The sequence below is a fragment of the Chiloscyllium punctatum genome, chromosome 41 (genome assembly GCF_047496795.1).
Source record: "Chiloscyllium punctatum isolate Juve2018m chromosome 41, sChiPun1.3, whole genome shotgun sequence".
NCBI lineage: Eukaryota > Metazoa > Chordata > Chondrichthyes > Orectolobiformes > Hemiscylliidae > Chiloscyllium > Chiloscyllium punctatum.
The window spans coordinates 13469105-13491396 of record NC_092779.1 but is presented as its reverse complement, the minus strand read 5'-3'; the positions used below and the strand labels follow the sequence as shown (position 1 = coordinate 13491396).

Sequence of the window (22292 nt, the reverse complement as noted above, 5' to 3'; positions counted from 1 at the left end):
GAACACGAAGAAGTTCTATATTCTAGGAGAAGACAGCATGATCTCAAAATAGAAGCATGCCAATTTAAGACTGACATCAGGAAGGATTTCTTCTGTCAGAGAGTGGAGTGTCTTTGGAACTCCTCATCACAGACAGCTGTGGGGGAAAAAAAAAGAGTCGGCGTGTATATTTAATGTTGAAGTAGACAGATTATTAGTCAGTAAGGGAATCAAGGGCTACATGGAAAAAGGCAAGAACGTAGATAAGGAATGTTGGATCAGCCATGCTGAATGGGGTAAAAGGCTCAAGGTGCTGAATGGCTTACTTTTGCACCTATTTCTTATGGTCTTAATTTAAAGACTGTAGAAGTCAGGCTTTCAGTATTATTATTTTCCCTTGGGTGATCAAGCTAGAAAGAGCTTCCACCTACTCCCACACAAACCCACAATTCAAAGATGTGCAGGTTAGATGCATTAGCCATGGCAAATGTGGGATTATGAGGATAGGTCAGGGCGGGATGCTCCTCAGGAGGGTCGGTGTGGACTCAATGGACCAAATGGCCTCGTTCAGCACTGTAGGGAATCCATGAACACAAAACCAAATGGAGGCCTATGGTTGCCAAAACCCTCAGAGTATGGTACCTGCAGAAGGTGTGCGTGCAAGGTAGCAATTGTTACTGAAGTATTAATTCAGAGACTTACGCTAAATGATCCAGAAACAAAATTGCACATCCTAGCAAGGCAACTGGGGATTCTAAATTAAGTAATTAAACAAAATTAAAATAAAAAGCGGAGATCAATAATGGTACCTATAACTGCAGGATTTTTGTAAAAACTTATTCTGGTTCATGTATCTCCTTTAGGGCATACAATCTGCACATCTTATTTGGTCTGGCCTAAATGATTATAAGCTACAACAGTGGAGTTGTTTTTTAAAGAGTCCATGGAGTGGCCTAGCAAATCACTCAGTTGTATTTAAGGCGCTTCACCACCACTTTTTCAAGGGTAACAGGAATGAATAATAAATGCCTGCTTTGTCAAAGTCTAAATCTGGTCAACAAACAAAGCAAAATTAAACGTGCAATGAAGTTCTTATCTACAATAACCCTATAATGTCACTTTGTTTTGCTTAACATAAACTAGTTTAAAATCATTAGGTAACTCATAAATTTTAATTAAATTATTAAGCTCCCACTATTTGCAGAAATACACAAATACAAGAGCACACACTTAATTTGGAATCAAAAATCAATTGGCTGGTGCGTTCATTATAGAAGACTCACGTTTAGTACATATCAAATCCTTCACTAGGAGAGTTTACTCAAATTCATGCTGTAAAAAGCTCCATCAGTAATGATTTTCATTAAATTACACAAGTTTACATTCTAGTAACTAAGGATGTATATCACACCCATGTATTCACAAATCCTCTGACAGAGCTTCTATCATTCTTACTACATGCTGCTTCCTCCAAGCAGGAGGATAATTCACCACATTGTTCAGAAACTTCCATCTGAAACCTCTTCAATGCCTTCCTTGCATCCATGACTATCCCGAGTGCCAACAAACTGCCTCATCAGACACCAAGTTATGGAATGGGCAATAAATGCTGACCCAGACAGCCATGCCCTATTGATTAGAACATGGGCCAGGTGGATCTCTGACTTGGTAGGAGATCCTTGATTGGGGTTGTTAACCTGGGCAAAGCAGGGAGCCCTGGCAGACATATAAACATGAGATTCAGAGAGAGTCTCCTCATTTTGGGGAATACCTCTGGAGCTGGCTGGTCAGAGCCCATGAACTGTGCACAAGTAAATAAAGGGTGATTTGGTGACAGGATACCGGCTTCTGTGCAGTTAGTTCTGCCCGCATCAAGTGAATGAACAATTAAAAAAAGGAGTGCTTGAAATCACGTTCAACTTGCTTTTGCCTCAGTATGAGTAGTCAATCCTGCTGTGCATTTTTACATAGAAACATAGAAAAGAGGAGCAGGAGTAGGCCATTCAAGCCTGTTCCACTATCCGATATGATAATGATGGAGCATCCTACTCAGTCCCCTGTTCTTACTTTCTCCCTGTACCCTTTGCTCCATTTAGCCCCAAGAATACACTCTTAATTCCTTCTTGCTTGCTATGGCAGAGAACTCCATCGGCCGACCACTCCCAAAGTGAAGACATTGCTCCTCCTCCTCCTCATTTTCGGTTTTTAATTCACCTGCAATATTTTAAATTTGATCTTCAATATTTTGATCCAGTTGAACATCCAGATTGAAACTACGTTGCATCCTGCCAGAAATCGATATTTTTGCTTCGAATTCCATTTCCTTTACTCAATGTAGTTGGAACCATGGAAAACATTTGGCATGGCATAGGAAGGGATCATCTGATGCATTGTGCACACAATCTCTTCAAAAGGAAATATCCAGTTAGTCCCAATCCTGTCCTTACTGTACATCTAGATAATGTTTTATCCATAGAGCATTAAATTTATAATTCAGTCTGATTCCACCATCTTTTCAGGTAACATACTTCACGTAGTAAATTCTGGGTAAAAATGCTTTTCATCACTAATCTGGTCCCGTGACATGTGGAGAGTTCACAGACAGCCGATTAGTCCAATGCACTCTCAAAAAACCCATTAAACCAGAAAAGAAGTCATCTGATTCTGAGTGACTCTCAGAGGAGTAACATCACTCTTGTGCAAAAAAACACAAACAACCATTCAATCATGACTGCCAATTCCACGCTCTCAGTGCCTCATTCCCAGGGGGGGCATCAATTTTACAACAAGCCTATTTTGTTGTGATTTATCAAACTCATTTTGCATGCCCACCAACACAGCAATCCCATGTTCATCACCTTTTCCCATTACCAGAACTCAGCTGAAATTATTCAAGCACATTCTACCTTCAATTGGTCTGTTAACTTGTAGATTTCATGGACACATCAGAACCTCTGTTGAATTTTTGTCTCAGTTTCCTCATTCCCAGCATTATGCGTACTGGCCCATTGTGATCAGGATTACCTCTCTCCTTTTTAAAACTGAGATATTAGAGCTCTAGTCCACATCGAAGCATTCAAAGACAGAGTTGGCAATTTTTATTTGAAAGAAAAACTGCAAAATAAAATGTGGTGCCCAGCATCACTGATCTTCAGTCAATTCTATTTACTCCATTAGATATTAAGATAAAGTTGGAGTCACTGGATACTGCAACAGTTATGGGCTCTGACAACATTTCTGCAGTAGAACTGAAGACGTGTGCTCCAGGACTCCCCTAGCCTAGTTCTTTCAGTACAGTCAGAATTTTGGAATTAGGTGATAAAGTGAAACATTGCCCAGGCACGTCCTGTACAAATTCAACCCAGCCAATTATTGCCCCACCAGTCTACACTCAACCATCAGTTGAGTGATGGAAGGTATTGTCATCAGTGCTATCAAGCACAACTGGCTCAGCAATAACCTGCTCACTGATGCACAGTTTGGGTTCCACCAGGGCCACTCAACTCCTGACCTCATTCTAGTCTTGGTTCAAACATGGACAAAGGAACTGAATTCCAAAAGGTGGGGTGACAGTGACTGCCATTGGCATCGAGTTCTCATTCAACAAAATTAGGTATCAAGGAGTTCTAGCAAAACTGGAACTAATAGGGATGAGGGGAATTTTAAAAATTTACTTGTGAGACATGGGCAATAAGTGCTGGTCCAGCCAGAGATGCCCATCTCTATTTGTCCTTCAGAAGGTTGGTGACAAATTTCCACCTTGAATCATCGCAGTCCATGTGCTGTAGGTTGACCAACAATGCCCTCACGGAGTGAATTCTCTGACCAAACAAGGCAATACATTTAGAGGTCAGGATGGTGTGTGGCTTGGAGGGGAACTTGCAGTTGGTGGTGTTCCCATATATCTGCTGACCTTGTCCTAGATGGTCTAGATGGAAGTGGTCATGGATTTGGAAGGTGCTGTCTAACAATCTATAGTGCATTTTGTAGATAGTACACACTGCAACTGAGCATTGGTGGAAGAGGGATACATGTTAGTAGATGTGGTGCCAACTAAGCAGGCTGCTTTGTCCTGAATGGTATAAGCTTCAAATACTTTGGAGCTACACTCATCCAGACAAGTGGAGAGTATTCTATCGCACATCTGACTTGTGCCTTGTAGATGGTGGATAGCATTTGAGGAGCTAGGTGGTGATTTACTTGCCACAGCATTCCTAGTCTCTGACCTGCTCTTGTAGCGACTGTGTTTATGTGGCAAGTCCAGTTGAGTTTCTGGTCAATAATAACCTCCAGGGTGTGAATAGTGGGTGATTCAGTGATCGTAACATCACTGAATGTCAAAAGACACTGACTAGATTCTCTCTTATTAGAGATGGTCATTGCCTTGCATTTATGTGGCACCAATGTTACATGCCAATTGTCAGCCTAAGCTGGACATTGTCCAGAGTCTCACAGCATGGAAACAGACCCTTTGGTCAAACTAGCCCACACCAAACTAATCTAAACATTTGCCTGCATTTGGCCCATATCCCTCCAAGGTAAAAACAATGACTGCAGATGCTGAAAACCAAATACTGGATTAATGGTGCTGGAAGAGCACAGCAGTTCAGGCAGCATCCAACGAGCAGCGAAATCAGGAATAAAGGGCTTTTGCCCCTGATGAATGGCTTTTGCCCAAAACGTCGATTTCGCTGCTCGTTGGATGCTGCCTGAACTGCTGTGCTCTTCCAGCACCACTAATCCCATATCCCTCCAAACCTTTCCTACTCAGGTACTTAACCAAACATTTTTTAAATGTTGTACCTGTACCTGCACCCATCATTTCCTCTGGCAGTCCATTCCACATACGAACCACTAAAAAAAAAAGTTGCCTCCTCAGAATCTTGAAGAACTTTGTCCTCACGTCTTAACAATAAGCCCCCTAAGTTTTGAACTCCCCCCACCCTAGGGAATAGGCTCTTGCTATTCACTTTATCTATGGCAGTCATGTTTTTACAAACTTCTATCAGGACACTTCTCAACCTCCTGCACTCCGGTGAAAAATGTCCCAACTAATTCTTTTTTGAACAACTGAAACTCTCAATTCCCAGCAAGCTCCTGGTAAATCTTTGCTGAAACCCCTTCAATTTAAGAATATCCTTCCTATAACAGGCCAACCCAGAACTGCACACAGTGCTGCATTAGAGACTTCAATGTCCCGTACAACCTTAAAATGACATTCCAATTCCGACACTCAGTGGTCTGAGCAACGATGGTAAACATGCTAAATGCCTTCTTAACCATCCTGTGTACCTGTGATGTAAATTTCAAAGAAATATGCACCTGAACCCTTAGGTACCTTTTCTACAACTCTACCCAGGGCCCGACCAACAATTGTATAATTCCTGCTCATTTGTTTTAACAAAATGCAAGACCTCGCTATCAAAGTAAATTCCATCTGGCCCTCCTCAGCTCATTGACCGAGATCTTGTTGTAATCTTAGATAACCATCTTCCCTGACCACTATACCACCAATCTTTGTGTCATCCGCAAATTTATTAACCATGCCTTCTAGATTTTCAGCTAAATTGTTTATATCGATGACAAATGAAAATGGACCCAGTACCAATCCCTGTGGAACACTGTTGGTCATAGGCCTCCAGTGCGGAAAACATTAAGCCAATTTCATTACCAATTGGTAAGCTCACTGTGAACTCCATGTGCACATGGTGTTGTATTTGATCACAAACTGCTTCAGCATCTGAGGAGTCATGAATGGTAGTGAACATTGCGGAATCATTGGCCAACATCCCCACTTCTGACCTTATGTGGGGGCGGTCATTGATGGTTAGGCCTAGGACACCAGCTTGGGGAACTCCTGCAGAGATGTCCTAGAGCTGAGATGACTGATCTCCAACAACCAGAAATCATTTTTCTATGTGCCAAGGGTGACTCCGACCAGTGGAGAACTTGCTCCCGGATTCCAGCTTGGCTAGGGCTCATTGATGCCACGCTTATTTAATGCAGTGTTGATGTCAAGGGCTGTCATTCTCAGCTCACCTCTAGATTTCAGCTCTTTCGCCCATATTTGACCCAAGGTAGCATAAGGTCAGGAGCTGAGGGGTCCGGGTGGGATCCAAACTGGTTGCAGTTATATCTGGCACATAGCAAGATGGTTGTGGTTGTTGGAGGTCAGTCATCTCAGCTCCAGGGTCACACTGCAGGAAAATAAATGCTTAAACAGTTTATTTTTCTTCCACTGACCTCAACCAAAGATGAACATGCAGCGGAAAGTGTGGAAATAATGTCTTACAGAATTATCCACTGAGAAACAAACGTATGACTGCCAATTCAGCTTGTAAATGCACATTCAAGAATCACAGCTGTTACCAGGCCACCCTATTTGAAATTGTACACTCACCTTTGACCATAGACAACCCACCCAGCCACAAAGTTTAACAATGTTATTGAGATTGTACTTACGCATGTATTTTAGTGTCTCTTCTATTTGTTCATGGGTGAGATCAAGATTAACATCTGGAGAAATAAGAGGGGTGTGAAGCCAGTCGTCGTGGTCATAACCATAAATTGTATCAGCTCTTAGCTTGTAATGAGGCAGTTGCTCTTCCAGTAGACTGATGATTTCAACTTCTGGAAGGTCAGTACTGTTGCACACATCTGGTGGGAGGCAAATCAAGGCAATTGCATTAGAACCACAGATTAATTTTTCACTACTCTATCGCAAAAGATCTGCAACAACTTGCAATTTCCAAAGCAAATCAAAGAAGTGATGCTAAATCAGGTGTGGGAGAGGAAGGAGGGGGATAGAGAGGGAGGAAGACAGACAGACAGAGAGGGCACGAGGGTGAGCAAGGGAAGGAAGAAGGGAGGGAGGAAGGAAGGAAAAAAAGTGCACATAGGAAAGGAGGTGAGGGTTGAAGGAGCAGAGCAAGGGGGAGGGAGGAAGAGTGCACAAAGAAGAGGGATAAGGAAGAGAGTATGTGAAGGGGAAGGAGGGATGGAACAAATGAGAGAACACAAGAGAACATACATGTTAAACAGGGAGGGACAAACAGACAAACAAACAAAAAAACACAAAGAGAAAGAGGCACTTAAACTATTCCAAAGATTCAGGCCCAGGCAGCTCAACATATGCCACCCAAACTTCGTGCAATTTTGAATGGAAGATTTGGAAAAAGGCCAGAATTGGAGTGGAAAGTTCCGAGGGTTTTAGAGAAAGGTCACAAACAAAATTGCAAATGGTTGAAGTTTGTCAATGCCTTTCAGTTAGTAATGATACTGGCTCAATGCAGCAGCTACTTCCTCAGAGGCAAAAATGGACCAAATTACCAGAATGACCTGAACAACAGACCTTAAGTAAAACTAACCTGAGCACCACAGTACTCATCTCTGGTCACCTTCTTAGTTAGAAAAGCAGGAACGTCTTTACATCAGAGCATTTAAAGTCAAGAGACATTCCAAAAGGCACGGTGGCACAGTGGTTAGCACTGCTGCCTCACAGCGCCAGTGACCCGGGTTCAATTCCCGCCTCAGGCGACTGACTGTGTGGAGTTTGCACGTTCTCCCCGTGTCTGCGTGGGTTTCCTCCGGGTGCTCCGGTTTCCTCCCACACTCCAAAGATGTGCAGGTCAGGTGAATTGGTCATGTTAAATTGCCCATAGTGTTAGATAAGGGGTAGATGTAGATGTAGGGGTATGGGTGGGTTGCGCTTCGGCGGGGCGGTGTGGACTTGTTGGGCCGAAGGGCCTGTTTCCACACTGTAAGTAATCTAATCTAATCTAATCTAATCTAATCTAAACTTTCTGATTCAAATTCAAAGCGATTTGTTTTGCATGGTCAAATTCTCTCAGATCAGATGCCAGGCAAAGAACAATTGTCAAAAACAACCACTGAAATGGTGAACATATTCAATCGGAGTAAACGTCAATTATGCTCGGTGTCAGGCACCCAGTTCTAATTTATATTAGTACTTGCACTACTTTGATTAGGACATATAGGAAGAGACCATTTAGCCGACCAAACCTGGCGCATCATTCCATTAGACTGAGTCTTCAGTATTAACGTAGCAATTTTGTCTAAGTTTTTTGCCTTGTTCTCAATGCAACAACTAGCAAGAAATACCTGTTCTTCGTTGATGGAAAGAACATGTCCATCAACACATGCACACGGTGACCAGACTAATCTCGTTTAAAATTGAAACAAGGCTTTTATTTTTCAAAAATCATAAACTGGTGCATTCTCCATGGCAATGCATCTTCTAGTGTCCACTTGCCAACCAATCAACATTCTCCTCTCATGCACTACAAATTAATTTTCACTTTTATTGGTATGCTTGCAAAAAGTGTCCTGATGAGTGAAAGATGAAAAGTTTTGACAAAACGTGTATTTTCTCAGTAAGATTCAAGCTCTACCAAACAGCAAAGAACTCATCTGATCTGTGAACATGCCACCTTGCCTTATATCCATTCAGCTTTCAATAAAAATAATCTACCAATCAGATTTACAATTAACAAAATTCAGCATCAACACCCATGTTATGGAAGAGTTACAAACTTGTACCAGGTAAAGGATCAGCTAATTTCATGACCAATGATCTCAGATTTTTAGACAATAACTCCAAAATCTTCAATTTCTGAACTAACAAAATAATCAGCCTCAAAAGTTCTTCAATATCTTGACAAATTTGATGGAATCATCCTTTCAGTCTTCTAATTTTCAGGAAACACAGCCCTGGTTTGTGAAATCTCATCCTGAGTCTGGGTTTAGATGTGGAACATTTAGTTGTTAAATATTGCTGAGCCAACCGGTCCTCTTTCAGAAATTCGACTTCCCAGAACTTCAGTTTTTGCGATAGAATCAGAATCGCACAGAAGTGCCAACACACTGACTTCGGGAGAAGAGGACAAGTTGGAGTTGCTGCCAAGCACCTAGAAAAACATTCCACAGTCAGGTCTAAACTGTATTAGTTGATTTTAAAATATTTTTATTGGATGGTTTAAGAATCCAAACTCAAGGTGCAATTTATATTTAAAAGCTAAATTAGATTTATTTTCCTTAGTTGCATTGGGTGTAGTTGAGATGTGCCTTTGCCAATCACTTTGCCAGCATTGGCACAATCCCACCTTGTGGCCAGACATAAAATTGCAGGCCTAACCATTCATAGGAAATGGGCATTGCTGGTGGACCTGCATTTGTGCCCTCCCTAATTGCCCAATCCTAATTGTCATGTGTCAACTAGATCAGCTAAGGACCGCAGTTTCCTTCCTTAAAGGATGTTAGGTCAGTGTGCATACTTTGTCAGAAGACAGGCCCTTAGCTCATTGGCTCAGAATGATGCAGAGATTCATTGGCAGTAACTTACCACTGCATCTCACACTTGGGAGCAGAGGAAGGAGACAAGTCTCCCAAGTTCCTACCTTAGACAGAACAGGAATCCCACCACCGTTGTCATTATTCGGAACCACAATGCAATCTAACCAACTGAGCTAGCTAGCCCCACTGTCCTACACTAAAAGCTCCAATGGACTTCCAAAACGAATAGGCTCAGAATGTCTTTCCCATCATTTCCTGAAAGTGGACTACCAGCAATTCTTTCAAGATTGCCAAGTCTCACTGTTTAATTGACCACTGCAATACTCGAAGAAAAACCACATAATCCTCTTAATATTTCACTGACTCGGAGTCTGTCTCCCGCTCCTTCCTGACCTAGTTGCTCAGAATCAGATTTGTTACACAGTGCAGGAGGCTGCCATTTGGCCCACTGTTTATTATCTCATACCAATTTCCTGCCTTTTCCCCTCACTGCACACCACTTCTATCCAAATAATTAGCCAATGCCCTCGAACATCTTAACTAAACTTACTTCCACCACATTTCCAGCAATATGTTCCAGTCCCTCACTACTCACTGTGTGAAAACATTATTTTTCTCACATCACCTTTGCTTTTGTTGGCTCAGCACTTTATATCTATGTCCTTTCACTCTTGTTTCTGTACATCATCTTCAAACATCAGAATGTAGAAGCAGAAGTAGGCCATTCAGCCCACTGAGACAGCTCCACTATTCAATTAGACCATCGGTCTCAAAACCACTTTCCTGCTCATATTCCTTGAATCATCACATGGGAGAACAGAAAAATCCATTGGGAACTATAAATATTTGGACCAAATGGGTTATAAAAGTTTCTGACATGCCAATGTTGATAGAACATGAGTGCAACACCCTCTACAAAAATCATAAGAGCATAACATGTAGAAGTAGAATTAGGCCATTTTGGCCCATCAATTCTGCTCCATCATTCAATCATGGCTGATACACTCCTTGACCCCATTTTCCTGCACTGGCCCCATAACCCTCAATTCCCTTAAATACAATCAACAACTTGGCCTTCTCAACCCTCTGCAATAAGTTCGTCAGATTCACAACACTCTAGCCAAGAAATTCTTCCTCATCTCAGTTCTAAAGGATATCTTCATCCTGAGGCTATGCCCTCAGGTCCAGTCTCTCCAACTCATGGAAATATCTTCTCCACGTCCACTCTATCCATGCCTCAGTATTCTTAAGTTTCAACGAGATTCCCCCTCATCCTTCTAAACTCCATACAGTCTTCAACTGTTCCTCATGTGACAAGGCATTCATCCCACAGACCATTCTTGTGATGATCGAAGCAATAAACTTGCAGTGAAACATCTCAAGCCAATATGAAATCTATTCACATCATCAGCTGCCCCTTGATTAGAGGATGGCATCCATGCAAGGTCACAGGATTCTGCTGTAGTTCTTCACGTGACGTTGCAACTTGATTCTCAACCTGAAGATCTTTTGGCATATGGGGCAGGACATCCCACGAGTTGGCAGGATCCGAAAAGCAAGATTGATTTCCATCTCTTGCATGTCACAATCCAATGGACATGCTGTCAACATTTTGAATAATCCATAGCAAGCCCCTCCCAGAGATTAATGTTAATGAGGCAGTGCTTCAAGGAAAGATTCAGAACGTCTTAGTAGGGTCGTCTTTGTCCTCCTTGGAACAACGGCCACTTGGAGAGTTGAGCAACCAGAAGCTGGTGGGGAGGAGGTTTCTTCAGCCAATCGGAGTACTGTGTCCAATCGGAGTCCTGTGTCCAATCGGAGTCCTGTGTCCAATCGGAGTCCTGTGTCCAATCGGAGTCCTGTGTCCAATCGGAGTCCTGTGTCGCAAAAGCCCAAGATGACGGCAGCGTAGGACACTTCAGATGAAGCCCATTTGTTTTTCTGTTTTTCACTTTTATTTCTTTCAATTTTTATCCCCCTTCTTCTCTAGGCCATGGACTGCCAGCCCCTGACTCAACCCAGCGGGGCAGTGTCTCAGCCCAGCACGGTGGCCTTTCAGCAGTATGTGACAGTCTCTCGGTCCAATGAGATTCATTGAAGTGCGGTCTCACCGTGGCTAAGCATTTAGTGTTAAAACTTTCAGCTTTCTTTATTTTCTACTTAAAACTAAGGTGGTCTGCAATGTATCACTTTTAATCTTAGTTTGCATGTTTATGCTATACTATAGTTACTGAATGTTTAACTTTTAACTTCCTTCTTCTAACTTGTTTTTAAGATTCTGTACCTCGGTACTTGTGCCTAACTTAGTGCCTTGTGTGGGGACCTTATACATACTTCACTGTACTCCTGTATTTTTGTACTTGTGTACATGACAATAAAATCAAAATCAATCCATCTAATTGTCAGTTAGAAAGATGTCGAACTGTTCTGCCTCTGCAAAAAAAGAGACACAGATACAAGTGTCCTTTTGGTACCTCATGGCAAATTCTGAATCTTGGCTGTGAAGACTCAGTGTACAGTGAAAATTATGAAAGCACAGAATAAGTAATTCAGCTTCAGAACTTCAATGCATGCAACCCAACAATGGATTCGACAGCACCACTGGCTGAAGCCCAGCAATGACCAACAATTATTAAAATGTGAAAGAAACTGGAAAATATGGTTAATTTCATAAAATTAAAGAAAAAAAAAGTGAATAAACTTGAGGAAATTCTTCATCCAATCGCAAGCCACAGAATCTCAACCAAAACTGATGCTGTTCACAAAAAGTACACTGAGACAAACAATCAATGGAAGAGGGAAAGAAGATTAGACAAAGAACATGAAACAAAATCAGTCCTTACTGCTATCAAGGATGCTTGAAGTGCAGATTTTCCAGCAGAATTAAATCAAGTTCAATTCCCCTGAGGACCCATGCAACCAAACAAGTTCTGAATCCAAACTGACAATGTCTCAAATGTTGGAACAGAAGTTTTTTGAACAATTGCACTATTGAAAATAGGTTACTCACTCATGACTTTTGCTCTCAGTTTGCTCTCAACACTCCAAGAATTACATTTTAAAAGTTGTCGCTTTCAAATGCCCTCATAAGAGATGGAACAGGCAACACAGTAAGACAGAGCATCTAACAGATTCTAACCAGTATTCAGGATGCCAACAGTGGTTGTCATGTGAGTTATTAATTCCCTGACGAAGCATGGATTAAGTCATGACAATGACCAGGCAAACTGCTGATGTGTTTTTCACTCTCCATTCATTTACAACCTTAATCCAGGACTCCTTCGAACAAATGATTCATTTCTGATAATGAAAGGCTGCACAAAGAAATGGCACTCATACATGTTATACCCCCTCTCATACATGTTATACCCCCTCTCATACATGTTATACCCCCTCTCATACATGTTATACCCCCTCTCATACATGTTATACCCCCTCCCATGCAGCATGCAGCATTTAGGAATTGAAATTACTTCTACATATGGGGAAAGCTGAAGCCATTCAGCTCAAAATTGAGTTCTGCAACAATCAGGTTTTCAGAGCCACGGGTCCCATTTGGTGTCCAACTCTGCTGCCACTCTGTAAGAGCATACTTAAGAGGGAAATCAGGAGGGCAAAAATGGGACATGAGATAGCTTTGGCAAATAGAATTGAAGAGAATCCAAAGGGGTTTTACAAATATATTAAGGACAAAAGATAACCAGGGAGAGAATAGGGCCCCTCAAAGGTCAGCAAGGCAGCCTTTGTGTGGAGCCACAGAAAATGGGGGAGATACTAAATGAATATTTTGCATCAGTTTTTACTGTGAAAAAGGATATGGAAGATATAGACTGAAGGGAAATAGATGGTGACATCTTGTAAAATGTCCAGATTACAGAGGAGGAAGTGCTGGATGTCTTGAAACGTTTAAAGGTGGATAAATCCCCAGGACCTGACCAGGTGTACCCAAGAACTCTGTGGGAAGCTAGAGAAGTGATTGCTGGGCCTCTTGCTGAGATATTTGTATCATCGATAGTCACAGGTGAGGTGCCGGAAGACTGGAAGTTGGCAAACGTGGTGCCACTGTTTAAGAAGGGTGATAAAGACAAGCCAGGGAACTATAGACTTGTGAGCCTGACCTCAGTGGTGGCAAGTTGTTGGAGAGAATCCTGAGGGACAGGATGTACATGTATTTGGAAAGGCAAGGACTGATTAGGGATAGTCAACATGGCTTTGTGCGTGGGAAATCATGTCTCTCAAACTTGACTGAGATTTTTGAAGAAGTAACAGAGAAAATTGATGAGGGCAGAGCAGTAGATGATCCATATGGACTTCAGTAAGGCGTTCGACAAGGTTCCCCATGGGAGACTGATTAGCAAGGTTCGATCTCATGGAATACAAGGAGAACTAGCCATTTGGATACAGAACTGGCTCAAAGATAGAAGACAGAGGGTGGTGGTGGAGGGTTGTTTTTCAGACTGGAGGCCTGTGACCAGTGGAGTACCACAAGGATCGGTGCTGGGTCCTCTAATTTTTGTCATTTATATAAATGATTTGGATACGAGCATAAGAAGTACAGTTAGTAAGTTTGCAGATGACACCAAAATTGGAGGGGTAGTGGACAGCGAAGAGGGTTACTTCAGATTACAACAGGATCTGGACCAGATGGGCCAATGGGCTGAGAAGTGGCAAATGGAGTTTAATTCAGATAAATGCGAGGTGCTGCATTTTGGGAAAGCAAATCTTAGCAGGACTTATACACTTAATTGTAAGGTCCTAGGGAGTGTTGCTGAACAAAGAGATCTTGGAGTGCAGGTTCATAGCTCTTTGAAAATGGAGTCACAGGTAGATAGGATAGTGAAGGCGGCATTTGGTATGCTTTCCTTTATTGGTCAGGAGTATTGAGTACAGGAGTTGGAAGGTCATGTTGTGGCTGTACAGGACATTGGTTAGGCCACTGTTGGAATATTGCATGCAATTCTGGTTTCCTTCTTATCGGAAAGATGTTGTGAAACTTGAAAGGGTTCAGAAACGATTTACAAGGATGTTGCCAGGGTTGGAGGATTTGAGCTACAGGGAGAGGCTGAACAGGCTGGGGCTGTTTTCCCTGGAGCGTCGGAGGCTGAGAGGTGACCTTATAGAGGTTTACAAAATTATGAGGGGCATGGATCGGATAAATAGACAAAGTCTTTTCCCTGGGGTCATGGAGTCCAGAACTAGAGGGCATAGGTTTAGGGTGTGAGGGGAAAAGATATAAAAGAGACCCAAGGGGCAACTTTTTCACGCAGAGGGTGGTACGTGTATGGAATGAGCTGCCAGAGGATGTGGTTGAGGCTGGTACAATTGCAGCATATAAGAGGCATTGGGATGGGTATATGAATAGAAAGGGTTTATAGGGATATAGGTGCTGGCAGGGGAGACTAAATTGGGTTTGATATCTGGTCGGCATGGACAGGTTGGACCGAAGGGTCCGTTTCCATGCTGTACATCTCTATGACTCTATCACATGGACACAATGCTCAAGTTGGCCACATAGCCAGCAACAGCCATCTTTCATCCAAGTCAAAAGCATTAGGCCACCGACATATGCAGAGGAAATGCCAGATACTTAATTCTGCTTCCTCTTGTAACATGGGCCTGTGTAGAGATAGTCAGCTAATACATTGGCTTCCTGCAATAAAACTGATGCTGAGATGGTATGGAATGATCAAAAGACAGGTAGCCATCTCAAATCACTGTCAATCTTGGTTTGGAGACATCTGATTCCACACCAGACGTCGAGCCCAGAGGCCTCTGTCACACCATTCCTGAACCACCCCTCCCCACGCCAACAATACTGGAGACATCAATGTTCTTGGCCAAACCGACTGCAGAGGTGAAACCAGTCCTCTCTCTGTTACCCACCAACCTACCTAAACAGTGGCGCACAAGTCTGTGCTGAGCACTAAGGATCTTTCATCGACATAAGGAGGTCAAAAGGAATCCAGTTAGATCTTCTGGAGAAGTATAAAGTGATGCATTTTGGTGAGAAGGACATGGAGAGATGAAATAAAGGGGATGCTGGGCTACAGGGAACTGGGTGTTCTATGTGCAGATATCAGAAAAGATGTTAGAACAGTTGGAGAGAGCAGATAACAAAGCATACAGTGTTCTAGGCCGCTTCAACTGGCACAGAGACCAGGATAGCAAGAACTTTCACAAGATTTGGAAGAGCCAGTGTTGGACTGGGGTATACAAACTTTAAAAATCACACAACACCAGGTTATAATCCAACAGGTTTGATTAGATTAGATTACTTACAGCGTGGAAACAGGCCCTTTGGCCCAACAAGTCCACACTGACCCGCCGAAGCGCACCCACCCACACCCATTCCCATACATTTACCCTGCACCTAACACTACGGGCAATTTAGCATGGCCAATTCACCTAACCTGCACATCTTTGGACTGTGGGAGGAAACCGGAGCACCCGGAGGAAACCCACGCAGACACTGGGAGAATGTGCAAACTCCACACAGTCAGTCGCCTGAGGCGGGAATTGAACCCGGGTCTCTGGCGCTGTGAAGCAGCAGTGCTAACCACTGTGCCACCGTGCCGCCCATGACTTCAGACTGGGCTTTCAGACTGCTGCGCCTTCATCAGGTGGTTGTGATTGAAACTCCTGAAGGAGCAGCACTCTAAAAGCCAGTGCGTCCAAATAAATCTGTTGGACTATAACCTGGTGTTGTGATTTTTAATTTTTAACAAGATACTTATAAGTTCTCAGCCCAAGTATTGTATGCAGTTCTGAATATGTTAACATGAGAACATGATAACCTGAGACAGTGCAGAAGTTGGATACAAGAATGGTTCCAGGGATGAGAAACTTCACATATGTGGATAAATTGAAGAAGATGGGACTGATCTCCATGGAGAGAAGCCTGCTAAGGTGAGATGTGATAGTTTTCAAAATCACACGAGGTCTGGACAAGTAGATAGGAAGAAACTGGATTCTGGATTAGTGGTGCTGGAAGAGCACAGCAGTTCAGGCAGCATCCAAGTAGCTTCGAAATCGACGTTTCGGGCAAAAGCCCTTCATGATGAAGGGCTTTTGCCCGAAACGTCGATTTCGAAGCTACTTGGATGCTGCCTGAACTGCTGTGCTCTTCCAGCACCACTAATCCAGAATCTGGTTTCCAGCATCTGCAGTCATTGTTTTTACCTCGATAGGAAGAAACTGTTCCAGCCTGATAAAAAGGACCAAGAAGATTCAACCAAATGAAAATTTGAGCTTATTCAAAAAGCCCTGCCGCCCGTGTCTTAAACTCACAGCAAATCCGGATTCCTTCAGCACTCTGTCTTTGCTGACCTACATTGGTTTCCAGACAAAAACAAAACTCATTTTGAATGTTTTCACAAAGGAATTAGTATAGTTCTTAGGGCTAAATGTTCAAAGGGTATGGAGAGAAAGCAGGAACAGAGGAATGAGTTGGATGATCAGTCATGACCATATTGAATCGAACAGCTGAAGGGCTGAATGGCCTATTCCTGTTCTTATTTTATATGCTGATGGGTTGATGTTAAAAGTTAAAACATTACTATGAAACATCCTGCATAACCAGTGCAAACTGTAACAAATCAAATGACAACGACAAAGTAGCCATGCTGTTGTACTCAATCAACATCCACTGAGGGTCCAGTCTAGCATGAATACCAAACGAGAACAACTCAAACTCAGCCACGATTCAACAACCTGCCAAGCATTTGCTCAGAGAAGATACTATTTAAATACTCAATGGGCCTGACCTGTGTGACAGTACACTTACCAAAACCAGAGAGATAAGGAGGGAGAAAATTCAACAAAGGACAAAGAGGCATGAAACAAGTTAAAGGAGGGACAAGAGGAGCAAGAATGAATAGAAGGGGTGGGGGAGAGAAAGCAAATAGTGAGGAGCTAAATATGCAAGAGGATGAATTGAAATAGGAGGCAACTGGGAAGTTAATAAAAAAGATAGGACAGTACAGAGAAGGAAGAGAGAAAAGAAAGAGAGAAACAAGAAATGGCAAAGTGGACAGGAAATGGGGGGGGGGGAAGAGGTGGTGGAGGTGGGAAATTGTAGAATTATAGGGAGCTGGTAAAGAATACATATGACTTCAGTTGAGGTGCAAGAGGGTTCATTATGTGAGGCCAAACAGGCTTCTCATTGTATGCAAGCAAATGCATAGTCAAAATGCCATTGGGTGATGCATAAGGAGACGTGGTGTGCAGCAAGGGAAACTTGATGGTGAAGACGGGGTCAAATTGCATCAAAATGGTTCGTGGGTCAAGACAAAAAAGGTGGGTGGAGAAGTTTTAAAACATTGATAAACCTGCTGGGATTGGAGAGGCTCGAAGAAAATTGTTGTTCCTTGGGGAGGAGTGGGACAGTGAGGAGGATAGGGTAATGATCAAAGTTTGCGAAGTAGCTTAGAGGCAAGGCTGGGGAGATCCCTCCAAGGTGCATTTGTAAATAAGCAAGAGAATGAATTGAAATAGGAGGCAATTGGGAAGGTAATGAATGGGATAGGACAATACAGACAGAGGAAGACAGTGTAGGAAGAGATATTTAAAAAAATAGAAGGGTTGACAATGATAAACATGCAATGAAAAACACAGAGGAATGTTTCAGTTTTGAACTACTTGCACTTTCACATGGATCATACAAATTATTATGCAATTTTGCATTTGGCTGTTTTTTTGGGGGGGGAGGGAGGAAAAGACAGGCTGAACAAAAATAATCGCCTTTCCAGAATTCAGCATGTACAGATATAATTTATCACATGCTCTTGTAGCAAGGAATGACCATCCACATTTGAAGATTAGACAAACTCAATGCATTTAAAAAGTCATCCAAAATATTTACCTGAAAGCAGAGCAGGGTTGATTGACATAAGTGCAAGGAAGGCAGCAAACACAACACTCAACAAAACTAGAAGTGTAAAGTAAAAAACGATCCCGACTTTTCTCAGACTGCTATCAACACCACAGTCAGGCTGACCTTTCTTAAGCTTCTTTCTGTAAATGTTCAGCATTGCCTAATTTTATTAACTGGAATACTTAACTAGCTTGGCATGCGGCTCACCAGCAGCACAGAGAAGGCCTTTACATTGCTCAACTGGACACTCCTGTGCGTTTTTTCTTCCAAAGAAAGAAAAATGTGTGTAACAATGTATTTTAGGTGTTTCCAATCAAACTGTGCAAGCTATATAAAGTTGGATAAATCACTTGAACTTGTATTCATGTGGCTAGGGGGGAGTTTGGGCGCATTGATGGAGGGGGAGGAGTTGGGAAGACGAGGAAAGGACAAAGTTCATGAGGTGAGTCAGAAAACCACATTGGTTCATGAAAGCTTGAATTTGCCAAACAGGACAGGATTAAACAGAGCTGAAAGATCAATTTGTCAGACTGTTCAAAATGCTATTTCCTATTTATGAACCATAATCATGGACCTGAATTGATCCACTTTCAATTAATTATTCAGTCTGCCTGCAGTCAGTTTTCATCAATATAAGTATTATTGATATCATTCGGCAAAAGCTGCTTGAGAGACACTCAGACTCATTAGTGCAGATTGTATGATTTTCCGGTTTGGTTTGTTCTCATCTCCCTCCAAGCACTTTTGTATTCAACTTGATCTACATCATTTTTGGTCTCTGTTTCTAAATTGACTCTCTGTACTCAATCCCTGCAACTGTTGCAACCGCACTTCTGTTGATTGTGCCGGCATCTCTCATTCCTTTATTCATTCTTCAGCTTCAGGCAATTCCTCCAGGGAACAGACAAGTCAACAAGCCAAATGAATGCAAAAACCACCCCACACAGAATGAGACATCCTTGATAGCAAATGCACTCTGGAATTATTACACACCCGAGCTACAATTCTCAATTTCCAGAAATCTGTGTTGACTTTAAAACAAAAGGAAACCTCATTTGCCCAAAGTCACCAAACTTTCACCAACACAGGACAGAAGGCAGCCGTTCGGCCCACAGTATCTGTCAGAAAAATCTAACTAGTGGCACTGCCCAACCTTCTTCCTGCGCCCTTTGTACACTCTTCCTTTTCACAAGAACCTCGTGCCTTCTTAAATGCTTCCATTAAATCTGTCTCCATCAATCTCTCCAACAGCACATTCCACTCTCTAACCATTAGCCACATGGAAAGTATTTTCCTTTATTTGGTCATTGCCAATTATCTAAAATCTCCGTGCTCTCTCGTTCTCAATCTTTCCACAATAGGATGTTTTCTCATTACCTACTCTGCCAGGTTGCTCATAAACTTGAGCTGGTCTTATATATGCTTCCAAGAGGAAACAGTCCAAACTCCTGTACCTAGGTGGTGCGCAACAGGGATCAGTATTGAAGCCACTATTATTTGCAATAAGTATTAATGACTTGTGCCATAACCAAGTTTGCAGATGACAGAAAAATAGATGGGAAGGGAAGTAGTAAGGATGACACTGTTTGCAGAAGGTTACAGGTAAGTTTGCCATGGACTACTCTCTTGTTAGGAAGCAGAGATGACTGGTGGGCAGTTTAGCCTGAGGGTTACCATGCCTCAGGCAAGGGGAGAGGTTGAGAAGGTGAGAATTTCCTGGTTACCCCAGCTGATATGGAAATTGAACCCATGCCATTGGTGTTCTCCTGCATGGCAAACCAGCTGTCCAGCAACCTGAGCTCACCAAACACCTTGAGGGATGGAGTCAGATTGAGTGAGTGGCAGTGCTCCCAGACACCATCATTTATGGATACTCCCTGTCCTGCTGCAAAAGCTATGGGCCCTAACAACATTCCAGCAACAGCACTGAACATGCATGTTGCAAAATTAGGTGTACCTTAAGTCGTTCTAGCACAGCTACAACATGAGAATCTACCTGTCAATATGAAAAATTGCCCAGATAAATCCTGTTCTCCTCAGATACTGAAGCAGTCCACATCCATATGCAGCAAGACTTGGACAACACACAGGTTTGGGCTGACTTATAACAAGCAAAAATTGTACCAAGTGCCAGGGAATGACTTCTCCAACTGGGAAATTTAACATTCTGCTCTTGCCTTTCAATGACAGTACTGAATTATCCAACTTTCAACATGCTAGCGATTACCATTAACCAGAAACTAATCTAGACTAGTTATCTAGAATGCTATGACTGCAAGAATATGCCAAAGGCTCAGAATCCTACAGAACCTAAATCATGTCCTAACTCCCAAAAACCTGTAGAGTCAAAAGTTAGGTGTATGATAGAATACTCTCCACTTGCATGGGATGAGTGAAGTACCAACATTCAAGAAACTCAACACCTGAGGCTGAAGCATCCCATTTGATCAGCATCTTATCTAATAGATTCAACATTGACTCCCTCCACTTATGATGCACAGTGGCAGCCATATCAGCCATCTATAAGATGCTGTGACAATATGAACTTCAGAACTTTAACTTCAAACAGTCAGCAATAACTCTCTGGAATAAGTGGTTTCTTGAGGTGGAAGCATAAGGAGAAGTTGTTATAGAGGAATTAAAAGCAATATGTGAATTCACCATCACGAAAGGGGTGAATTGCAGGAAAAGCTATGTTTTAGATGGGCAGTTAATACCAAATGCACAAGGAACAGGGGAGCTACTTTTGATAAGAAGGTAAGCCAGACTATTGAGGTCTTCAATAGTATAATCTATATGGGAGATAAATCAATAATGTTACCTCACAAACCTCCACAGACAAACACCGTTCGTGGAATCTGGCCAAGTGCTATCATTAATAACCAACTTGGGTTGTGAAGCTTAACTTGCTTTCTTGACTTATTTTGGTTGCTACATGCAATAAAGTTTCAAATTGTTGTTTTAGTACTTGATTGCCGGAGTTTCTTAATAAGTAGCTGAATTAAAGGTAACTTGTGGTGATTTACCCACAACAACACTATCACAACTCACCAGGGCTCCATCGATAGCATCATCCAAGCCTGTACTCTATGCAATCTAAAGGGGTAAAGGCAACAGATACATAAGACCCATGACTCGCATGCTTCCCTCCAAACCATTCACCAGTTCTTCACCGTCACTGGGTGAAAATGTGGAACTCCCTCGCTAAACAGCACGGTGGGTGTACCTACCTATCTACCTGACTCCAAAAGGTGAGAGGACTACCTATTGAACCAAGGCTGACACTTAACCAGCATTTTTCCGACTGAACATGCATGTAGGAACATAAGAGCTAGTAGCAAGAGTCAGCAATTCAGCCCCTCGAGCTTGTTCCATCATTTATTACAATCCATGTTGATATCAGAAACCAAAACAGAAATTGCTGGAAAAGCTCTACAGATCTGGCAGCACCTGTGCAGAGAAAGCAGAGTTAACATTTCAGGTCTAGTGACCCTTCTTCAAAACTCACGGCGAGAACTCCATGGTTGACACCATCTTGGCCTCAACTCCATTTTTCTGCCTGCTCTCCATAATCCTTCAACCCATCACTAATTAAAAATCTGCCTGTCTATCTTCTACTTAAATTTACTCAATGCCCTGGCATCCACCCACTCTGGGAGAGTGAATTCCTTTGAGAAAAGTCAGCCCTTAACTCTTAAATCTGCTACCCCTTATCATCAAGCTGTGACCTTTCATTATAGATTGCCCCATGAGGAAACTTCTGCTCAACATCTACCTTTTTTAATCCTCTTTAGCACCTTATATATCTCAATTAAATCTCAATTTCTTCCAAACTTCAGAAAGTACAGGTCCAAACTGCTTAATCTCTCAACAGAAAGACTGATCCCTCATTACTTAGATTACTTACAGTGTGGAAACAGGCCCTTTGGCCCAACAAGTCCACACGACCCTCCAACGAGCAACTCACCCAGACCCATTCCCCTACATTTACCTCTTCACCTAGCACTACGGGCAATTTAGCACGGTCAATTCACCTAACTTACACATTTTTGGATGGTGGAAGGAAACTGGAGCACCTGGAGGAAACCCACGCAGACACGGGGAGAATGTGCAAACTCCACACAGACAG

General features: G+C 42.5%; 1 protein-coding gene across 3 annotated transcripts in view; it reads right to left on the bottom strand.

Annotated features, from left to right (window-relative positions):
* The window catches only part of trak1a (trafficking protein, kinesin binding 1a), a 205857-nt gene that overhangs the window by 89135 nt on the left and 94430 nt on the right, over positions 1–22292 (bottom strand). For 2 of the 3 annotated variants that reach the window (XM_072560400.1, XM_072560401.1), the window contains exon 4: positions 6442–6636. In XM_072560400.1, the coding sequence (XP_072416501.1) occupies positions 6442–6636 (195 nt within the window). Of the gene's footprint in view, positions 1–6441; positions 6637–22292 lie in introns of those variants that run through there. The other variant, XM_072560404.1, reaches the window with a different exon arrangement.